At 33.2% G+C, this 20243-nt stretch overlaps 3 protein-coding genes across 9 annotated transcripts; 1 reads left to right on the top strand and 2 right to left on the bottom strand.

Moving 5' to 3' along the window:
* Positions 3476-6044, top strand: LOC109334279 (S-adenosylmethionine synthase 2-like). Its single transcript, XM_019569965.1, has 2 exons — positions 3476-3564; positions 4530-6044. Exon 2 carries the CDS (start codon positions 4532-4534, stop codon positions 5705-5707), a length of 1176 nt encoding a protein of 391 aa, XP_019425510.1. The 5' UTR covers positions 3476-3564; positions 4530-4531; the 3' UTR covers positions 5708-6044.
* LOC109334280 (thioredoxin-like 3-3) lies at positions 6057-6994 on the bottom strand. The gene is made up of 3 exons (XM_019569966.1): positions 6826-6994; positions 6720-6745; positions 6057-6439 (listed from the first exon to the last, which is right to left on the bottom strand). The coding sequence occupies exons 1-3, from the start codon at positions 6946-6948 to the stop codon at positions 6220-6222; spliced, it is 369 nt and encodes a 122-aa protein (XP_019425511.1). The 5' UTR covers positions 6949-6994; the 3' UTR covers positions 6057-6219.
* Positions 8298-19127, bottom strand: LOC109334277 (FAD synthase-like). Of its 7 annotated transcripts, none has more exons than XM_019569960.1 (17): positions 18864-19127; positions 18527-18642; positions 17726-17771; positions 17487-17644; positions 17187-17304; positions 12873-12955; positions 11467-11526; positions 11066-11311; positions 10510-10606; positions 10273-10323; positions 10105-10185; positions 9790-9861; positions 9538-9600; positions 9217-9369; positions 8902-8959; positions 8760-8812; positions 8298-8664 (listed from the first exon to the last, which is right to left on the bottom strand). In XM_019569960.1, exons 2-17 carry the CDS (start codon positions 18625-18627, stop codon positions 8587-8589), a joined length of 1518 nt encoding a protein of 505 aa, XP_019425505.1. In that variant the 5' UTR covers positions 18628-18642; positions 18864-19127; the 3' UTR covers positions 8298-8586. The 7 variants fall into 7 exon arrangements, with proteins under 7 accessions (XP_019425505.1, XP_019425509.1, XP_019425508.1 ...); XM_019569964.1 differs by lacking the exons at positions 17187-17304; positions 17487-17644; positions 17726-17771; positions 18527-18642; positions 18864-19127 and adding exons at positions 14023-14140; positions 14323-14480; positions 14562-14607; positions 15363-15962 and having other exon boundaries at positions 8298-8517; positions 8564-8664; XM_019569963.1 differs by lacking the exons at positions 17187-17304; positions 17487-17644; positions 17726-17771; positions 18527-18642; positions 18864-19127 and adding exons at positions 14023-14140; positions 14323-14480; positions 14562-14607; positions 15363-15962 and having other exon boundaries at positions 8298-8524; positions 8565-8664.

Genomic DNA, 20243 nt, shown 5'->3' with positions numbered 1-20243 from the left:
CAATGCGAAAATACTTATGAGAAACAAAAAAAAGAACAAACTTTAAAGCTGTAAAATATATTTATGAGATGATTCATAAGTTTTTATTTACTTTCATATCCCTCAAAAATCAAAGTAAAAAAAAACCATAAAATATAGAGAGTGTTCATATAATTTCATATCCAAAACATTATAATCGAGTAACACAATCCTCTTTAACTTGGAGTAGCGACTGAACCAAGTTAGGTTTTGGGTATGCACTTGCCTCCATAAGGTCCTAATGTTTCTTAATATTATGTCCGTGATGTGGATAAATGACCCCACAATATGATAATAAAATGTTATAATTTTAACTTTATAGACATTCATGCGTATGCATCTTGTAAAGCCACTCGGTATTTGATCCCATTAGCTTGAATTTCTGACTTGCACCATTAAAATACAAAAAGGAAGTATTGTATTTGGTACCAAAACTCGTGGTTTAGGTGATTAAATCAAATTATTGAGAAATCGACAATGTGTAATCTAGCAAAAAAATATTTTATTTAATTACAGTGATTGTGTTTAGAGTAACCTCCTTATACACAAGTTAGGAGACAGAATTTCCGATGGCTGTTTGGGCTTGGAGCCCAATTGCTTAATCCTCCTTTCGTGGGCTCTGCCTTTTTTGGGTACAAACCCTCTGCAATAATATTTCCTAGAATTTTTGCTCCACAAAAAGGTCATTTCATTCTTTAACTTGTATGGCATATTAATGACCATTTAAAAAGGTTCAAAATCATTGAAATATTATAACAATATGTAGGACAAGGTCAGATTTATTCAGTGTAGATTCTTGAAGATACCTCTAATGTGGTTTGATAGTCATCATGAATGCTAGAAGTATCTCCATTGGTTTGATAGTCATCATCAATGCTAGAATTTTCTCCATTTTTTTGGAGCCAAGAGTAACTTTTTATGAAGAGAATTTTATTCTAGCCGAGAATATTTATAATATAGTATAATTAGCTCTTCCAATAAATATATTCTTCATATCAAGACTTAAATGTAAGTACTGTTTAAAAGGAATGTTATATCGCTATATGTCTAATGATACTAACCTATGAATTGAGTTGCACAATTTTTCCTTCTCATTGTTAAAATACATTGGACTAGTCAAATAACAACAAGTGTGTACCTAGAGAGATACAAATATTCAGATCTAATAGTTCTCACCGATTATGTAAGAGATCATTGTTTGCCTAGAGTTGATTTTGGGTGATGGATATTGATTGTTAGGATTGGTCCAATTATCATATACTAGAAGACCTTTCTTCACACCAAAGGCAAGACCAAACATTGAATCAACTAGCTTTAATGATTAATTGACAATGGTAAACACACTTCACAATATTGACAAGATGGTTGACCAATGGGACAAGGTAACAACATCATCCATGATGTAAGACCCCCCATTAGTGCATCAGTTAAATCTCCTAAAGACATTATGAATATGAGAAGTCAATCATAAGGAAATTGAATGCATTATCTTTACTCTCTAGCATAAATCTCTTATAAATAGTGACTTAATCATTGAATATCTTTTTCTAGTACCTGTCCAAGGCACTATAAGAAATTAAGAATAGTTACAACCCGATTCAACGTGAAGAACCTCACCTGTATCACCATACACCAAAGAACAACAATACTAAGCAAAGGATAACAAAAAGGGTGAATTGTCTATTTGTTGTTTGTTAGTTCCGTTTTCCCAATATTCTAAGTGTCATACTAATGATATAGTTCTCGTCGTGAAATGTGGCGTAATTGACTGAGGTAATAGTGTAGAAGATTATTGATTGTCTCAAATCAATTCCCATCTTAAATTTTGGACAACATTTCCTTGATTTCATATATTAGCACTTTAATAATGTTACTATAGTGGTGCAATTATATTGATAATTGCAATACCGTTTCTATCTTCTGAACAAAATGTACAATTTATAAATGTTATGGTTAGAATGTTAGAATTGTAACACCATATTCTTCATCCATTCTTGATACACATTTTATTTAAGCTAAGTACACATAAAATCACATATCAATGTTGAGGTGTTACTTAAATAATGTCTCTCGTATTTAGATGACCATGAATCATTGTTCCTAAAGGAATAGTCTTTTGACCAATAATTATTAAGAGTAAAAATGGGTGTGGAGAAAAGTGAAAATATCATTTTTCATATAATAATTCTATAGCACTTAATGGAAGTTCTTATTGAGATCCAAGCAAGTTTTTCCATCTTGTATTATTTTGATGCCAATTGCCAACAAGGGTTGTAGCAAATTCATTTCATATATAACCTCTCTTCTGCTAATTTTGCTTAAAAAATGAGTTCAAATTTAGTCGGTGATCTACTAATTAGAGGGGAGAAAAGCTAAAACTCATAATACAACCTGTTTCACATCTCAGAATAGAACATGAGTCTGTGCTGCTATTGATTGAAAAGATGATTTATTAGTGCAACTTGTAACTAAAAAAGTAGTTAGAAGTTATTGTGCAGCCAAAAACTATGAGCAAAGGTACCAAAGCCAGCTATCAGAAAGTGTTGCTTTACGTATGAATATATGATATGATACAAATTGTGAGGCATGTGCCCAGATCTGATCTCTTAGTTATTTTCTTATAATATATGCTGGCTATAACTGTATTATATGTAGTATAAAATAAATGGCAACTTAGTAGGCAAATATGACAAATTTGGCAGTAAGAATTTCCACTGCCTATCAATTCTAGAACCTAGCACCAGTTCAGAGATTTGTATTTCTTTTACTCTAGTTTTATGACAAGTTTCAGTGTTAAGATTGGTTAACTTGTGACTCATAGATTATGAATTTAAATCCTCAAATCAATCATTTTACTTATAAAAGTAAGACGGAATACATCTATTATCTTCAAATCATACCATGATGGAATAATTTAACGTTTAAATTTCATGTATTTAAAATGTTATCTTCTATTTATTTTTTATGTATTTAAACTGTACAATTAACACAATTAAGTTTCATTATGAACAAGCCCTTGGGCGGACATTAATAATCAGTTTCATCACAAGATTAATGATTAGAGAACTTGATAAGGATTGTGACATATGTCCTATAAATATACCACAAATAAATATTATACAAATATCATATTCCTGGTATTCTATATATATATGTGATATATTTACTGGAGTAAACTTAGATGTCAAGTTGCAATAGGATGCAATTATTAGGTCCCATATCTATCGCAAACTTAATAGGATAAGTGTATGGTAGAGTCTGAATTTGGAAAAGAAAGAAAGTGGTGAAAACGAAAATGATTGATACCCATTTATGCAAGAAAATAAAAAATTGATGAATTGGTTCCTTTACTATTTAATGGCTTCTTAATATAAAAGGAATAAAAAATATGAAGAAAAGAGAGCGAGTCATTCGTATATTTTTCTATTTATAAATGTAGGGGTGTATAATATCTATATATACCCAACACTAGCCTTCATTCTCTTCCTCACATAGTATTATTATCTTCCTCTTAGTCCTCCTCTAACTACTAAAACTAGAATACCGGTATGTATCTTTTTTCTGTGCCTCATCAAATGCTGCTTTTTAGAATTTGCATTCTGATTTAGATCTAATGTTTAATACTTGTTTTCATGTCATGTATATATAATACAATGACGTGTTTTTCTAATGCATGTTAGACTATTAGCATTATACATTTGGATCTTTTCTGCATTTATCATTTGATTTCACTTATTCTGGATCTGGTTTATTGCTATTGTTTGTTACACACAACTCTCAGATCCATATGGCTCATTTGTTCTATGTTTCTGATGTTTGTGCTTTTCCTTAGAAGAAAATGCCAATTCCATAAGAAATTGGTTTGAGATTTATTTGTGCGGGACTCAACCTGAAGTAGCTTTTGCAGCTACTACTTTCCTAAACTCATAGGTAACAAAAAGGGATCTGTTCCATCCTGTGATGTCGGCACACCAATGTTGTCATACAACAACCAAACTCTTATCCTACTAGGTTGGGTCGGCTATATGTCTCGAATGATACCATAAAAAACTAACACTTACTTCCTTTCTTCACAATTAGATTCACCAACATCAAGATTTAACTATTGATTGCACAGATCTACATATATTTCAACAGTTTTTAATAAAAGTTCTCTCTAGCAAATCTAAAAGATAAAAATAGGCATACCAGTAAATATGAATTATTTTCTTTGATATATTAATACTTCATCCTTGCATGAAATAGACCTAATAATGGATGGCAACTTCAAATGTACTCTGAAGAGTAATATACTTCAATTAAAAACATATAGCATGTGTCACAAAAACTAAATATATGTCGCTATTTAATTTTATAATGAAATCAAGATAGTTAGGTTCATGCAATACAATGTGCTTTTATAATCTGGTGTTCATTGGCATTGCTTCTATGTAGCTTTTTTTTTAATTCTATGTAGCGTCTTTATAAAACACAACTTGACATATCTTTTTCTCCCCCATTTTGAATGCCAGAGATGGACAATACCTTTCTCTTCACCTCAGAGTCCGTCAATGAGGGCCACCCCGACAAGCTCTGTGACCAGGTTTCAGATGCCATCCTCGATGCTTGCTTAGAGCAAGATCCAGAAAGCAAGGTTGCCTGTGAGACCTGTACAAAAACTAACATGGTTATGGTCTTTGGTGAGATCACAACCAAGGCTAAAGTGAACTATGAGAAGATTGTTAGAGACACTTGCAGGGGCATTGGCTTTGTGTCAGCTGATGTTGGTCTTGATGCAGACAAGTGCAATGTTCTTGTCAACATTGAGCAACAGAGCCCTGATATTGCCCAAGGAGTTCATGGTCACATGACCAAAGCACCTGAGGATATTGGAGCTGGTGACCAAGGCCACATGTTCGGCTATGCCACAGATGAAACACCTGAGCTTATGCCACTTACTCATGTGCTGGCTACTAAACTTGGGGCCAAGCTCACTGAAGTCAGAAAGAACAAAACCTGCCCATGGTTGAGGCCTGATGGTAAAACCCAAGTCACTGTTGAGTACAGGAATGACAATGGTGCCATGGTCCCTCTCCGTGTGCACACAGTCCTCATCTCAACTCAACATGATGAAACTGTTACAAATGAACAGATTGCAGCAGACTTGAAAGAACATGTGATTAAACCTGTGATCCCAACTCAATATCTTGATGACAAGACCATCTTCCACCTCAACCCCTCCGGTCGGTTTGTGATCGGAGGACCCCATGGAGATGCTGGTCTAACCGGTAGGAAGATCATTATCGACACCTATGGTGGTTGGGGTGCTCATGGTGGAGGTGCTTTCTCTGGAAAGGACCCTACGAAGGTGGATAGGAGTGGTGCATACATTGTTAGGCAGGCAGCGAAGAGTGTTGTAGCTTCAGGGCTTGCCCGCCGTTGTATTGTGCAGGTTTCTTATGCAATAGGAGTCCCAGAGCCGTTGTCTGTGTTTGTAGACACCTACAAAACAGGAAAGATTCCAGACAAGGACATCTTGGCTCTAATTAAGGAGAACTTTGACTTCAGGCCAGGAATGATTGCCATCCATCTTGACCTCACAAGAGGAGGCAACTTCAGGTACCAGAAGACTGCTGCTTATGGACATTTTGGACGCGATGATTCTGATTTTACTTGGGAGACAGTAAAGGCACTCAAGCCAAAGGCTTAAGTTTTCCAGACATGGCATTTACACTGGTGGTTATCATCGTAGCCATCTTTCATATTTCGGGGTGAAAGGAAAATAGAGGAGCTTTGATGCATACATCTCTAGTTGAAGATATGTTTCACAGCTTAGCTGAGAAATGACACTAGAGACATCTCTTAGATTTCACGGCATTAGAAAACTATGAGAATGCAGCATTAGCTACCTCTTTTGTTTTTTGCTTTACCACTTTAAGTTTATTTACTGTTATTGATTGTTTTGCAACCAATCTAGTGTGATTGGTGTAAACTTAGAATGTTTGTATTTGATATTGATTTATTGGATTTGTGATCAGTTTATGAAATTGTTTACCTCATAAAATGCAACAGACAATAGTCCTTTCTACTGCAGACATGAAAAATTTGGTCATAATGTGATACTAACTGAATTATTGATAAACAACAATGTTACATGTATAGAGAAAATGCAATCATAGTAGTATTTGGCTCTTACACAAAACCGGATAGATAACAATGTAGTCAAGAATGCAACCAGAGGCGATCATGGAGCCTTTCTTCTCCCGCACCATACATCTCATCCACCTTTTGACCATCTCGGAAAAACTGAAAAGTCGGGGTGTATCGAATGAGTTGAGTTGTTTCAGGACATTCATCAATATCTGCATATATAAATGAAAGCTTGGGGAAATCATTGCTCAGCCTAGAGAATGCAGGTAGGATTTTGCTGCACACATGACACCTGAAAAAACAAGTAAACAAAATAAAGCAATTCAAATGTTACACTTCTATAATAATTGGCACCTCTATTCGGTATAACCAAGGGTACTAATCCCTTTCGGGGGTGTGACTGCCCTCCCAACAAGTGTCTTTTACACGAACCCTTCTAGTCAAGGGATCTGGTGGAGGCTTATATCACTAGACGCTGGTTAATAATTGACTCATTTGATCAAGTAAGAAATGGAACGGACAAAATTGGAAGAGGAATAATATCAAACAGACGGTGTGCAAAAGGAAGATACCAAGAAGCGCCATAATTGATAACAGCCTGAAAGGTAAGAAAAAGAGTTAATGAAGTGAAGGAAGAGTGGTAAGAGAAAAAGGGTAAAGGGTGGAAATGGTGGTTACGGGAAATTTGGAAGATTTGATTGTATGGAGAATATTGGTGAGGTCGTCATCAGTGGAAGCGGTTTTGAAGTTTGGTAAATTATTATCGTCTTCCTTCTTTATACTCATTACACCATTCGCCATCTTCTTCTTCTCTTACCTTCCCTTTCCCAATTAATATATTCTTTTTTAAACAAGTTAGTAATTATACTAAAAAATCAAGTATTATGTAGTGTCTATTATAGATTATACTGGACAAAATGACACCGTATCTATGAAGTTGATTAGAATAATTTAAAAATAAAAAAAATTAAATACATTAGTTGATGAGAACAAAATATAAAAAACATTTGACATTTCGGAGATATTATATTATAGTTTATTTAAATTCTTCCTTTTTACATCATATTTGTGGGATACCTGCATTGCCCAATAGAAATGTATGTGTGTTTGGTGGGCAAACATGCCAGCCAGAATGCAGGCTATGCGGATGGGTCTGTGGGCATTGTCCGTTTTGTCATGTGTCGATACATATTCAATTATGAGGAGGGATCTACTTACTCCAAGAATAAATTTAAACTTATTCCTCATCTTAGCCATCAATTATAGGGAAATTTAATGATTTCAGTTAGTGAGTAGATCTAAACCATTAGATACCATAAAATTGATGATTAGGATGAAGAGTAAGTTGAAAAAATGGAATATGATATGAATAACAAACAATGTAAAAAATTGTTAATACATTTATGTTTATGCAGCATAAGTACCATGTATGAGACAAGAAACTTATATCATAGGTGTAAAAAATTATGGAAATAGTTTGCTAAACCCATTGAAGAAAAAAATTATGTTTGGGAATTTGGATATTCTAAAAGTTTTATAATTAGATGATAAAAAGAATTATAATCCAATTCATTATCATTTCTTTTGGGATTCCAAGAATTGTAAAATTTATTTGAACCAATGGATCCATTTATCATAGATTCTAAGAATATGTTAAAAAAACCTACTCTACAATTTGGTTATTTATTTCATGAAAATATAATGATTTACATTATTTGAATTAATCAGTAGATCTAAACCTTTAAATATTCATATAAACAATAACTAAGATGTGAGATATTTTTTTAACTTATTCTTAAAATAAGTGGATCCCTTCCCATGATTTTTATAAAATAAATGCTAAATTAAGGAATAAGTTTTTTAACTTCTAGAGTAAGTGAATCTCATCCCTTTGACTTTTTACAAAAAGATCAAGGACCAACAAATACATGAAGAACTTACAAAAATGTGCATAAGACTTGGTTACAAATTTCTTACACATTCAAAGACTTGAATTGAGGTTTCTAATAATGTGCTTCTCCCCAACGTAAATAGATCAAGTATCTTTCAATCTACATCAAAATCATGTAAATAGCAGCCAAATCTGATGGTGTAATTTGCATTACTAATTTAAAGACTTAGTGTATTTCCAACAAAGTAAATTGGTGCTGTAAATTGAGATAATTTGATCCTAAGTTATAATAATAATAATAATTCAATAATAATGAATAAGTTGGCCAAGCTCAGTGAAATAAGTTAAAAGTGCTGTGAGAACATTTAGTCAAGTAGCCATTGTTCTTTCTTCTATCAACATAGCACCACCCTTCATTTTCTTGCTTAGTATATTTGTAGGTTCTCATTTATGAGAATGGTATAATGACACCAACCCTTAACATATGTTCATTTCTTCACATCCAATAGAGTTGCACCTGGACCATGTCATGTGGAATAACATTCATCCTAATTTGTCGCGGTGAAAGCACCGGATTGAAACTTCTGGTGTAATGCTTTTATAGCGGATTCAACACGTGCTTGGTCCTGTAACAAAATTAGAAAGTTTGGCATCTAACAGAGAAACAAACACTTTTTTCTCAAAATAAAGAATAGATGAATATGTTTGAGTTTCATTGTACCTTTCCTTTGAAGCTTACTACAACATAACCATATCTGGTTTTCCGGTAACACCCTTTATGTTACAAATAAAAAATACAGTTAATAAAAAAGGATAATGAGTCACATTCAGGTAAACATCACGATAATTCGTAAAGTTCATACCGATATATAGGTCAGGAAATTCAAGACAGAGCTTGGATAGTGGTTGAGCAATTTCAACCTGTAGTTTAGATATCCCAGTATCAATATGAGATGAATTATGCATAACATGATGAGAGTCTCACAAATGGAGGGGTTTCACATAGATAAAGTTTACAGCACATGCATTACGAGCATGGTTTTGAATTACAGTCACGGTCGTCGATCGCAATTTAAAACCATGATTACCAGTAAAAGCAAAGGCAGGTATTGTGTGAGACGTGCATAAAAAATAAAGAAAATATCAGGTAACTTCGAGCTAGATGAAAGTTAACACACATCTGATAGATTTGTTGTCACTTGTTTTGATACATATGGTTCCAGCAATGTAAGCAAGTCACTAGATTTTGTTAATTCAATCAAACACTCCCACTGCTTTTCCAGCTCCAAAACATTTGTTGCATTAAGAATTATAATATTTTGGCACATGATCTGCAAAACACATACATTATCTCAACGCTTTCAGTATATGCAATATAGAAGTCGGTTACAACAAATAAATAGAAATAAAAATTTCCATCACTTTATCGTCGATGTAAAATTGAATTCCAGCAAAATCGCAAACAAAATTTACATTAATGGGAAATTCCAAAGACATACCAAGGGAACAGACAACTTGTCGTGATGCAATAACTCAGTTATGCCCTCAGGCAATTGAGCCATCTGAAAGGTGGAAAACAAGGATGGATCAATAATACATGGATCAATAATACATGGATCAATTTCATAATATAACTGTCATCACATAGAACTATATTCGTTTAATGCAAGCTAAGTCTTTTTGGATGAATAATAAAAAACATGATCAATTTCATAATATATTTGTTATATTATATTTCTATCCTAAATTACCTCATTCCGGTCACCGATGCATTGATCACCAATAATATGCCTGAGATATTCTTCAAATTCTTCATCAGGAGCCTACACCAAAAGCAAATCACCAACTGATATGAAGTTACTAAGATAAGTCAAAAGCAAATAATGATGGAAACCATGCTGGTATGCCCCATATACACGCCTAAGTCAATTTTCATCTTTCAAGAACGCCATACTACTTGAGAACCAATAAGATATGTGGGAGGTGAAGACAGCATATGCATATTAAAGGAATGATTATATTATCACTCAAATTAAAAAACATAACAACTGAAGGAAGCAACGCACCAAACGAACACCAAAAGCTTTTGCAATGCCTGCTAAGGTAACATCTGAATGCAGTGGACCAACACCTCCATATATAAAAACCTACAGCAAGCAGGCCAGACTAATAATCTGAAATATGAGTCACCAAGAGGTATCATACATGTAAGTTTAAAATCATTTGTATATTACCATATCACATGTAGATTTCTTTCGCTCGACTTCTTCGGCGACACAATCTATCTGGTACAAAGGATATATGTCATAAACCATAAAATTAAACAATTATAATATTAGGTGAACAATCCTATATTAGTGCGTGCACATGATTAGTTATCGGTCTCATAGCAAACACCTTCAAGTGCCAATATCGGCAAAGCAGAAAGTCTGTATAATACACAGGTAGGACTTCTACAGAAATGAACTCACATTGTTGTGCACAACAGAAAGTTGTAAAACAGACCAACCAATGGAATGTAGCATCCGACACAAATAAGGTCCCAACTGATCCTCAATAGTGCCAAACCTGAGCTATGGAACAAAGTAAAGAAATGGCGAACATCATCAAAATAGTTGACAAAAGGAGGACAAAAATTAATCACTGCAATGCACAAAGTAAAGAAATGGCGAACATCATCATGTAATGTTTTCTTTCCTCAAATTATTATTGAAATTGAATTCCAAGGTATTTAGTTACTTCATATTGAAAAGAGGATATTGCTTGTCATGGTTAACGAAAGACCAGCTATTGTATATTAGGAATTTCGTCAAAGAGTCACTCTTTATACAATCAAGAAACCCGACAATACGTTAAACCACCGCATATTGATACTTTTAAACTTAAAAACTGGATGAATAGTATGGTAATATTGTGAAATCTTCCAATCGAATATTATAAAGCAGAGCACAAGAAATTATAGAAGACACAGTTTCCAATATATCACCACACATAATACAATTATTCATGTGAAACGGAGGTACTTACAGAATTTCATCTCCCACAGCAATAATTGATGCTGTAAACATGCTGTTTTTATGCAAATCCAGGTTAGTCAAGCGATTGTTATCAGCATGAGGTTGTCCAGAAGTAACAGATAATTTTTTAACCCTTCCTGCCCTCTCTAATCTTCCATCGGCAAGTAAATAAGCTGGTTTGAATGTATTGGAGGAATTGCTAATGGATAATAATGAGTTGGGAACCGTGTCATATATACTCCCAATTGAAGTATAACTGCACAAATAATAGAGCAAATGTATGACACATTGACACCTTTATCCAATAATTAACCCATGTACCTATTCGGAGCGAAATTAAACAAAAGCGGGGGGATACGGCAGGCAGATATATTAAATCCTACAATGTTCAGCATATCTATTGAGTATTACCCTTGATCATAAAGGCTGCAATACTTCACCTTGCAAGTTAAAAGGAAGGCCCATATGTCTCTGCGCAGAAATATAAGCAAGTCAATACCATAGTTAAATGAAGCAATTAAACATTATAAATTCTAAAAGCATCAGTATAAACATCATGGAAAAGAACTAGCAATATATATTTTCAATTAATAGTGCTATATAATTAACATGTAAGTTAAAGGAAGCAAACCAAATAAAATCCCGGGTTTATTGAACTATTTCCTAAGATAAGCAAGAAATAATTGTCAGATCATAAGGGGAACAAAAACTAAAATAAGAACCAACCAAAAAGGGTTGTGTTAACGAGTGTTCTAAGGACATTGTTTATGGAACGCAAAAGAAGTATGTATTGGAAAGCTAATTCCAACACTTTTAGATATGTTAAGATATCAATTTTCAAGATAAAGTTCCCTCATTTTCTTCCTTAAACAATGCATTCCCCATAAAAGAAATAGCCTCTAAATTCTTCGTATTATTAGTTATTACTAAAAACAATTACAATGCAGGCCATAAAAATAAAATGACAATCAAGCTTATTCCATTAGGTGAGGTTGAATACATGGATCAAACAAGAGCATGGTTTATCAAACAATCAGCTACTCTTTCGCTTTAACCAGAGGCTTTCCAGTTTTCTCTACATATAAAGTTAGCCAAATATGAAAATCTGCATAATAGCCAAAATGTTATACATCTACAATATCTTGTACCAAGGACAAAAATTACCAAAGATACTGCTATTGTTGTCCTAAAAAAGGATGAGTTTAGATATATTAGAAGTGGGAAAACATGGCTGCTCAAAAACTAATTTTGGAACAGGCATGAGGAACGACTCATAACTAATACCAGAGATCTTAGTCTCTACTACTAATGTTCTACGGATATAAAGCATGTTATTTAACAATAGCATATATGTGATGGCAAACATTATAAGGATGAAATTTATTATGAAATGAAAGGGAACTAGGAAAAATTAACACAAATATAAATATGGTTAAAAGAGAAGTATAGTTTTTCAGGTCTTTATAAGAAACAAAGCAGCACCAATTATAACCACTGGTTATGATTTTATTTAATAAAAGACAATAACTAGAAACAACATATAACTGTTGTATTGATATTACTGTGAATGATATGATGTGGTACAAAAGACATAACAGTATAACACTAACCTCATTTATACTAATATTAGAATCCTAATTAAATACGGAAACAAAACATAAAAGATAAGGTAATCTCAATCCCGATATCTTCTAATATATAATCATGATATACAAAATATCCTCTAAATATTCAAATATACTTTAGATATTCTCCAAGAGGTAATATAAGATATTGTGAGATATTTCACACATTCTAACAATGACAAAGGAACAAACCTGTATGACCAATCTAAAATGGGATTCACTCTCATGAAAGGTGGCCAACCAGGTGAACTAGGGGAGAATTGTTCCTGACCAACCTGCAATGTTGCAAAACACATGTGCAAACTGAATATTCAATGTTCCAATTTTCATAAAACCATGTGAATCAAATCTCAGTTTAACATGTTTTACTTTGGCAGTACACTTTAGATTTTTCTCAAAATTGCTTTTGGATGAACACATTTGAAAACTACCCTTGAGGTCTTAAAATTGATAAAATCAAGCTTCTGATAAGCACTTTTAAGCATTTACTTTCATATTGTATTGGAATGATATTTGGGAAATTGTTTCAGGTATTTGTTAGGATTTAGATAGTGTCTTCAGATTTGGCCTAGATTGTCAAAAGATGACATATATTGAAGAAAAAAACTTGAAACAGTTTATAGTGTCCAATTGCTTAATTAATTTTAAATGACAAACATTCTATGCTCTTCAAAGAGATGATTTTTCTCATGTACCCTAATTCTCCTCGCCTCAACAGCTGAGTGATCATCTAACTTAGATTCTGATGATTATATATAGTATTCTGGTGATTTTCAATCTAACAGCAAGGTTTTACAAGAATTGAGAGGAAACAAAGTTTAGTTTGATTTTGCTCCTATGGGAAAATTGAAGGAATTTTTTCACTATAGTTGGAAATTTGACAGTCTAGATATTCAGTGTATACTAAGGCATTCTGACACATCATGAATTATAGATAATAAATCTAATGAATCATATATAACTTATTTTATTTGCCTTATGTAGTGACAACAATGACAATGCTACTGTGTTCTGGGAACATTTTGAAGTTAAAATGACGTTAACGCTTTATACCATAATAAGTCTTTTTCTTGTGATAGTTTAAGCTACTTTGTATATACATGAATAGTTATATATACAGGCTACCCAGTGCACGAGGCTCCCACCTAATAGAATTTGGGGTAGGTAGATGTGCACAGTCTTATCTCTGCTTGCGGAGAGACTGTTTCCAAGATTTGAACATGTGGCATCTTGGTCACTAAGCAATGACCTTGCCGTTTCACCGAGGCACACCCTCAGAATATGGACTTTAAAATGAAAGAAAAAATAAGTGTCTAATTTCATGGTTAAGAAATAAGGATACCGCGGTAGGGTCTCCAATTCGAACACCAAGGAAAATAGCTCGAATTGGATTCTCTTTTAGCAAAGCCTCCAAACCAGACTTGAAATCTAAGCGAATGGTGTCAATTTGCAAATCATAGCTGCACAAGCAAAAATCATTAATTGCAGCATCTTCAAGAGGAGAACAAGCATCAAAGTTTAAAGTAAAACAAGAGGAATAAAAAGAAGGGATGAAAATGTTACTTTTCCATGTTATCTACACTGCAAAAAAATTGAAAACAAAATAAAAGATATGAAGGAAGAACGAAGAAGCTTCACTCACGCGGCAGCTGTATCATAGGTGAATGAGTTGATTTCGGGGAAAGTACAAGGACTCTCAAAATATATTGTGCGTATTGGGAAATCTTTTAGATCCCCATTGGCATTACTTTGTCCCCTTTTATGCAAGAAATATCCAGCCCTGAGTAGGTGCAACAAAACCTACATGCCAAAGCTCCATGTCACCATTAATGAGCTCGAAGACACTGCTGGTGCTAAAATATTACACACATTAAAACTTACCGTTGAATCCTTTCCACCGTTGAAACTGAAAGCAACCTCCTCAATCCTATACATAAAGATAAGCAGACAACAGTAAACTTACATTAATAAGGACAGTTAAGATTGAGAAGTTTGATAGTAATCAAAGTTCGTATATAAACATTTATTTAGAATCATCTTTTGCATTTAATTAAATATAGGCATGACTTATTACATATTTTTCAGTAAGTTAGGCCTAGTGGAACTTAATGTGAAGACCATCATTGTTCAACTTTCATCAGAACTTCAGGTAACTACACTCAAGTCAACAGACTATAATAACAATCAAGTGGAATCGGCTACATAAATCAGGCGACGCCACAATGTCCTACCATAAATCATGTCTAAAGACAAACCATCTAAATCTAAATTTTTCATGGTTTCACCTATAGTTTTTCCAAGTCTCTCTTTACCTCTAACTATTAACCTACCCTACGTCTGATCCAATCTCCTTATCGGGCTTCTACAATTCTTCTTCACACATGTTCAAACCACCTAAGACAATAAGTTCAAACATTTATTTTTAAAAAGACTTACCCTTCAGACAATACAATCAAGGGAGGAAATTCAAATATTCAATATTACCCCAAAATTTCATCAATTCGATCGAACATATATCAATCATCCATCCACATTATTCATCTTTCCAATTCAAGCAACTATAAAAGATCAGGTCAACGACAATACATAACATTCTTTTCCTTTTCTGACATAATATAGACAAATAAATCAAAATCCTCAACATAAAATTCAACCTGGGCTCATAGAAATAGATGAACTTACGGATACAAAGCCAAAGCTCTCTGAATAACATAAGTAGCGTTGTTGTACTTGGTCTGAAGTCTTTGATCACCACACCCTGTAATAGCTTTATCGATCTCCATGTTGACCCACAAAATCTGAGAGCAAAAACAAAACTACCCAGCTGAAAATTATGCCAAATGAGACTCTAAAGATTGCAAATTTACAACCTTTAACGAAAACCAAACATGGGTTTTTATCAAAAAGATATCTTTTTGCAAACTGTGGTGTGAGTAGGATATAAGTAGAAAGATTGTGCCCTTTTTGTTTTTATTTGTGGGATTGAGATATTTTGGAACAAAAATTGGATTGGATTTACATAAACGTAATTTGAATGAATGGTATAGGTTGGTTTGTTTATCTGAGACTGAACCCAAAAAATCGATGCTATGTATGTAGATAGGTACTATTTTTTTGGTTTTTCTTGTTTCAACTTTGCACGCATGTTAGTGTAGCTTCTGATCCTGAAACTCAAATTTATGAACTGGATGGGTCTTACTCATTCACAAAAATTGGGAAAAGGAAATATTCCTCATTACTAGGAAGAAACTGAAGGATCTTGTCGATTACTAGTGTTTAAAGGATCCAAAATATGAGAATAGAATCAGAAAAAATGTTTTAGAAATCATAATTTTTAAACTATTTTTAAGAAAGGGAGAATGAAATGAGATCGAGGTGACGCTTATGCACAGGTGATTCATGTCACATATACTATATTGCAACTTATAGGATGCAATATATATTTTTTATGTGTCATCCTTTATATTTTAACACAAGTAAATAAAATCATTAGATTTTATTTTAATAATAGATAAATAATTAATATTGTCATGAAATTTGAAAAATAACAGTTAAATACACTTTCTTTTTGGAAAAATGACACTTATGAAGAAATAGTGAATTAATGGAATATTTGGATAGGTAGAAAAGAGTAGTAGGATAACGGGTTAGATCGGGGTCGGGTTTGTACATACCTAAACCCGAAATTCAAAATCCGAATCTGAACTTAATGGGGTTGAAAATAAAGATATTATCCCCGAACCCGTCGGGTTTCGGGTAACCCGAACCTAGAAAAAAATATACTAAGGAAAGTATGTTATTATTTTTGTTTTATTTTTCTCTAGCATTTATATTTTCTCTTGTAGTATTTCATTTCTTTTATGTTTGAAGAGTCAATAGTATGTAAATTAAAATTAGAAATTAAAAATAACGAACACATGATAAATCTTTTAATTTTAAATTAAATTACATTACTTCGAGGCGAGTTTGGGTAGAGTTTTTGTTCTACCAAACCCGAATCCAAAAATTAAATCTAGATAAAACCCGAATCTGATCTCAATCACATCGAGTTTTCCCCATTAAATTTGGCTTGGGTTCAAGTGAGTATCCACAGGTTCGATTTTGAATCTTATGAATCATATATAACTTATTTTGTCTCCCTTATGTAGTGACAACAATGACAATGCTACTGTGTTCTGGGAACATTTTGAAGTTAAAATGACGTTAACGCTTTATACCATAATAAGTCTTTTTCTTGTGATAGTTTAAGCTACTTTGTATATACATGAATAGTTATATATACAGGCTACCCAGTGCACGAGGCTCCCACCTAATAGAATTTGGGGTAGGTAGATGTGCACAGTCTTATCTCTGCTTGCGGAGAGACTGTTTCCAAGATTTGAACATGTGGCATCTTGGTCACTAAGCAATGACCTTGCCGTTTCACCGAGGCACACCCTCAGAATATGGACTTTAAAATGAAAGAAAAAATAAGTGTCTAATTTCATGGTTAAGAAATAAGGATACCGCGGTAGGGTCTCCAATTCGAACACCAAGGAAAATAGCTCGAATTGGATTCTCTTTTAGCAAAGCCTCCAAACCAGACTTGAAATCTAAGCGAATGGTGTCAATTTGCAAATCATAGCTGCACAAGCAAAAATCATTAATTGCAGCATCTTCAAGAGGAGAACAAGCATCAAAGTTTAAAGTAAAACAAGAGGAATAAAAAGAAGGGATGAAAATGTTACTTTTCCATGTTATCTACACTGCAAAAAAATTGAAAACAAAATAAAAGATATGAAGGAAGAACGAAGAAGCTTCACTCACGCGGCAGCTGTATCATAGGTGAATGAGTTGATTTCGGGGAAAGTACAAGGACTCTCAAAATATATTGTGCGTATTGGGAAATCTTTTAGATCCCCATTGGCATTACTTTGTCCCCTTTTATGCAAGAAATATCCAGCCCTGAGTAGGTGCAACAAAACCTACATGCCAAAGCTCCATGTCACCATTAATGAGCTCGAAGACACTGCTGGTGCTAAAATATTACACACATTAAAACTTACCGTTGAATCCTTTCCACCGTTGAAACTGAAAGCAACCTCCTCAATCCTATACATAAAGATAAGCAGACAACAGTAAACTTACATTAATAAGGACAGTTAAGATTGAGAAGTTTGATAGTAATCAAAGTTCGTATATAAACATTTATTTAGAATCATCTTTTGCATTTAATTAAATATAGGCATGACTTATTACATATTTTTCAGTAAGTTAGGCCTAGTGGAACTTAATGTGAAGACCATCATTGTTCAACTTTCATCAGAACTTCAGGTAACTACACTCAAGTCAACAGACTATAATAACAATCAAGTGGAATCGGCTACATAAATCAGGCGACGCCACAATGTCCTACCATAAATCATGTCTAAAGACAAACCATCTAAATCTAAATTTTTCATGGTTTCACCTATAGTTTTTCCAAGTCTCTCTTTACCTCTAACTATTAACCTACCCTACGTCTGATCCAATCTCCTTATCGGGCTTCTACAATTCTTCTTCACACATGTTCAAACCACCTAAGACAATAAGTTCAAACATTTATTTTTAAAAAGACTTACCCTTCAGACAATACAATCAAGGGAGGAAATTCAAATATTCAATATTACCCCAAAATTTCATCAATTCGATCGAACATATATCAATCATCCATCCACATTATTCATCTTTCCAATTCAAGCAACTATAAAAGATCAGGTCAACGACAATACATAACATTCTTTTCCTTTTCTGACATAATATAGACAAATAAATCAAAATCCTCAACATAAAATTCAACCTGGGCTCATAGAAATAGATGAACTTACGGATACAAAGCCAAAGCTCTCTGAATAACATAAGTAGCGTTGTTGTACTTGGTCTGAAGTCTTTGATCACCACACCCTGTAATAGCTTTATCGATCTCCATGTTGACCCACAAAATCTGAGAGCAAAAACAAAACTACCCAGCTGAAAATTATGCCAAATGAGACTCTAAAGATTGCAAATTTACAACCTTTAACGAAAACCAAACATGGGTTTTTATCAAAAAGATATCTTTTTGCAAACTGTGGTGTGAGTAGGATATAAGTAGAAAGATTGTGCCCTTTTTGTTTTTATTTGTGGGATTGAGATATTTTGGAACAAAAATTGGATTGGATTTACATAAACGTAATTTGAATGAATGGTATAGGTTGGTTTGTTTATCTGAGACTGAACCCAAAAAATCGATGCTATGTATGTAGATAGGTACTATTTTTTTGGTTTTTCTTGTTTCAACTTTGCACGCATGTTAGTGTAGCTTCTGATCCTGAAACTCAAATTTATGAACTGGATGGGTCTTACTCATTCACAAAAATTGGGAAAAGGAAATATTCCTCATTACTAGGAAGAAACTGAAGGATCTTGTCGATTACTAGTGTTTAAAGGATCCAAAATATGAGAATAGAATCAGAAAAAATGTTTTAGAAATCATAATTTTTAAACTATTTTTAAGAAAGGGAGAATGAAATGAGATCGAGGTGACGCTTATGCACAGGTGATTCATGTCACATATACTATATTGCAACTTATAGGATGCAATATATATTTTTTATGTGTCATCCTTTATATTTTAACACAAGTAAATAAAATCATTAGATTTTATTTTAATAATAGATAAATAATTAATATTGTCATGAAATTTGAAAAATAACAGTTAAATACACTTTCTTTTTGGAAAAATGACACTTATGAAGAAATAGTGAATTAATGGAATATTTGGATAGGTAGAAAAGAGTAGTAGGATAACGGGTTAGATCGGGGTCGGGTTTGTACATACCTAAACCCGAAATTCAAAATCCGAATCTGAACTTAATGGGGTTGAAAATAAAGATATTATCCCCGAACCCGTCGGGTTTCGGGTAACCCGAACCTAGAAAAAAATATACTAAGGAAAGTATGTTATTATTTTTGTTTTATTTTTCTCTAGCATTTATATTTTCTCTTGTAGTATTTCATTTCTTTTATGTTTGAAGAGTCAATAGTATGTAAATTAAAATTAGAAATTAAAAATAACGAACACATGATAAATCTTTTAATTTTAAATTAAATTACATTACTTCGAGGCGAGTTTGGGTAGAGTTTTTGTTCTACCAAACCCGAATCCAAAAATTAAATCTAGATAAAACCCGAATCTGATCTCAATCACATCGAGTTTTCCCCATTAAATTTGGCTTGGGTTCAAGTGAGTATCCACAGGTTCGATTTTGATTGTCTTCTATAAAGAGTAGAAACAAACAATACCTAAAATAAGCCATGATCGACACAAATTAAGCCTCAAAAGCCTAATTCACATATATTATTACTTTACAAAATATGAAAACTAAGTTAGAAGAGAAAGTAGAGAAACAAAATATAAATTACATATTTTTTTAATTATAATTAATAGAAGGTTAGCTGGAGTACACCTATCATTTGTTGGCTCATTAATAGAAAACTATAAATTTAACTAATTAGAAATTATAATTACCTAAAACAAGCATTGTTGTTGTTTCTCTAACATCC

The sequence above is a fragment of the Lupinus angustifolius genome, chromosome LG19, assembly GCF_001865875.1.
Source record: "Lupinus angustifolius cultivar Tanjil chromosome LG19, LupAngTanjil_v1.0, whole genome shotgun sequence".
NCBI classification, from domain to species: domain Eukaryota; kingdom Viridiplantae; phylum Streptophyta; class Magnoliopsida; order Fabales; family Fabaceae; genus Lupinus; species Lupinus angustifolius.
This window is presented reverse-complemented; position numbering and strand designations above follow the sequence as displayed.

What these genes read in the sequence shown, in the direction of transcription:
- LOC109334279 (XM_019569965.1), top strand. Translation starts at nt 4,532, where the DNA reads ATGGACAATACCTTTCTCTTCACCTCAGAGTCCGTCAATGAGGGCCAC.
- LOC109334280 (XM_019569966.1), bottom strand. Translation starts at nt 6,948, where the DNA reads ATGGCGAATGGTGTAATGAGTATAAAGAAGGAAGACGATAATAATTTA. An exon ending in TCAAATCTTCCAAATTTCCC is followed by an intron (nt 6,746 to 6,825) that starts GTAACCACCATT and finishes CTTACCTTTCAG; the next exon opens with GCTGTTATCAATTATGGCGC. An exon ending in ATCAATTATGGCGCTTCTTG is followed by an intron (nt 6,440 to 6,719) that starts GTATCTTCCTTT and finishes TTGTTTTTTCAG; the next exon opens with GTGTCATGTGTGCAGCAAAA.
- LOC109334277 (XM_019569959.1), bottom strand. Translation starts at nt 18,627, where the DNA reads ATGGAGATCGATAAAGCTATTACAGGGTGTGGTGATCAAAGACTTCAG. An exon ending in ACCTATGATACAGCTGCCGC is followed by an intron (nt 17,305 to 17,486) that starts GTGAGTGAAGCT and finishes TTGCTTGTGCAG; the next exon opens with CTATGATTTGCAAATTGACA. An exon ending in GCATCGGTGACCGGAATGAG is followed by an intron (nt 9,601 to 9,789) that starts GTAATTTAGGAT and finishes TCCACCTTTCAG; the next exon opens with ATGGCTCAATTGCCTGAGGG.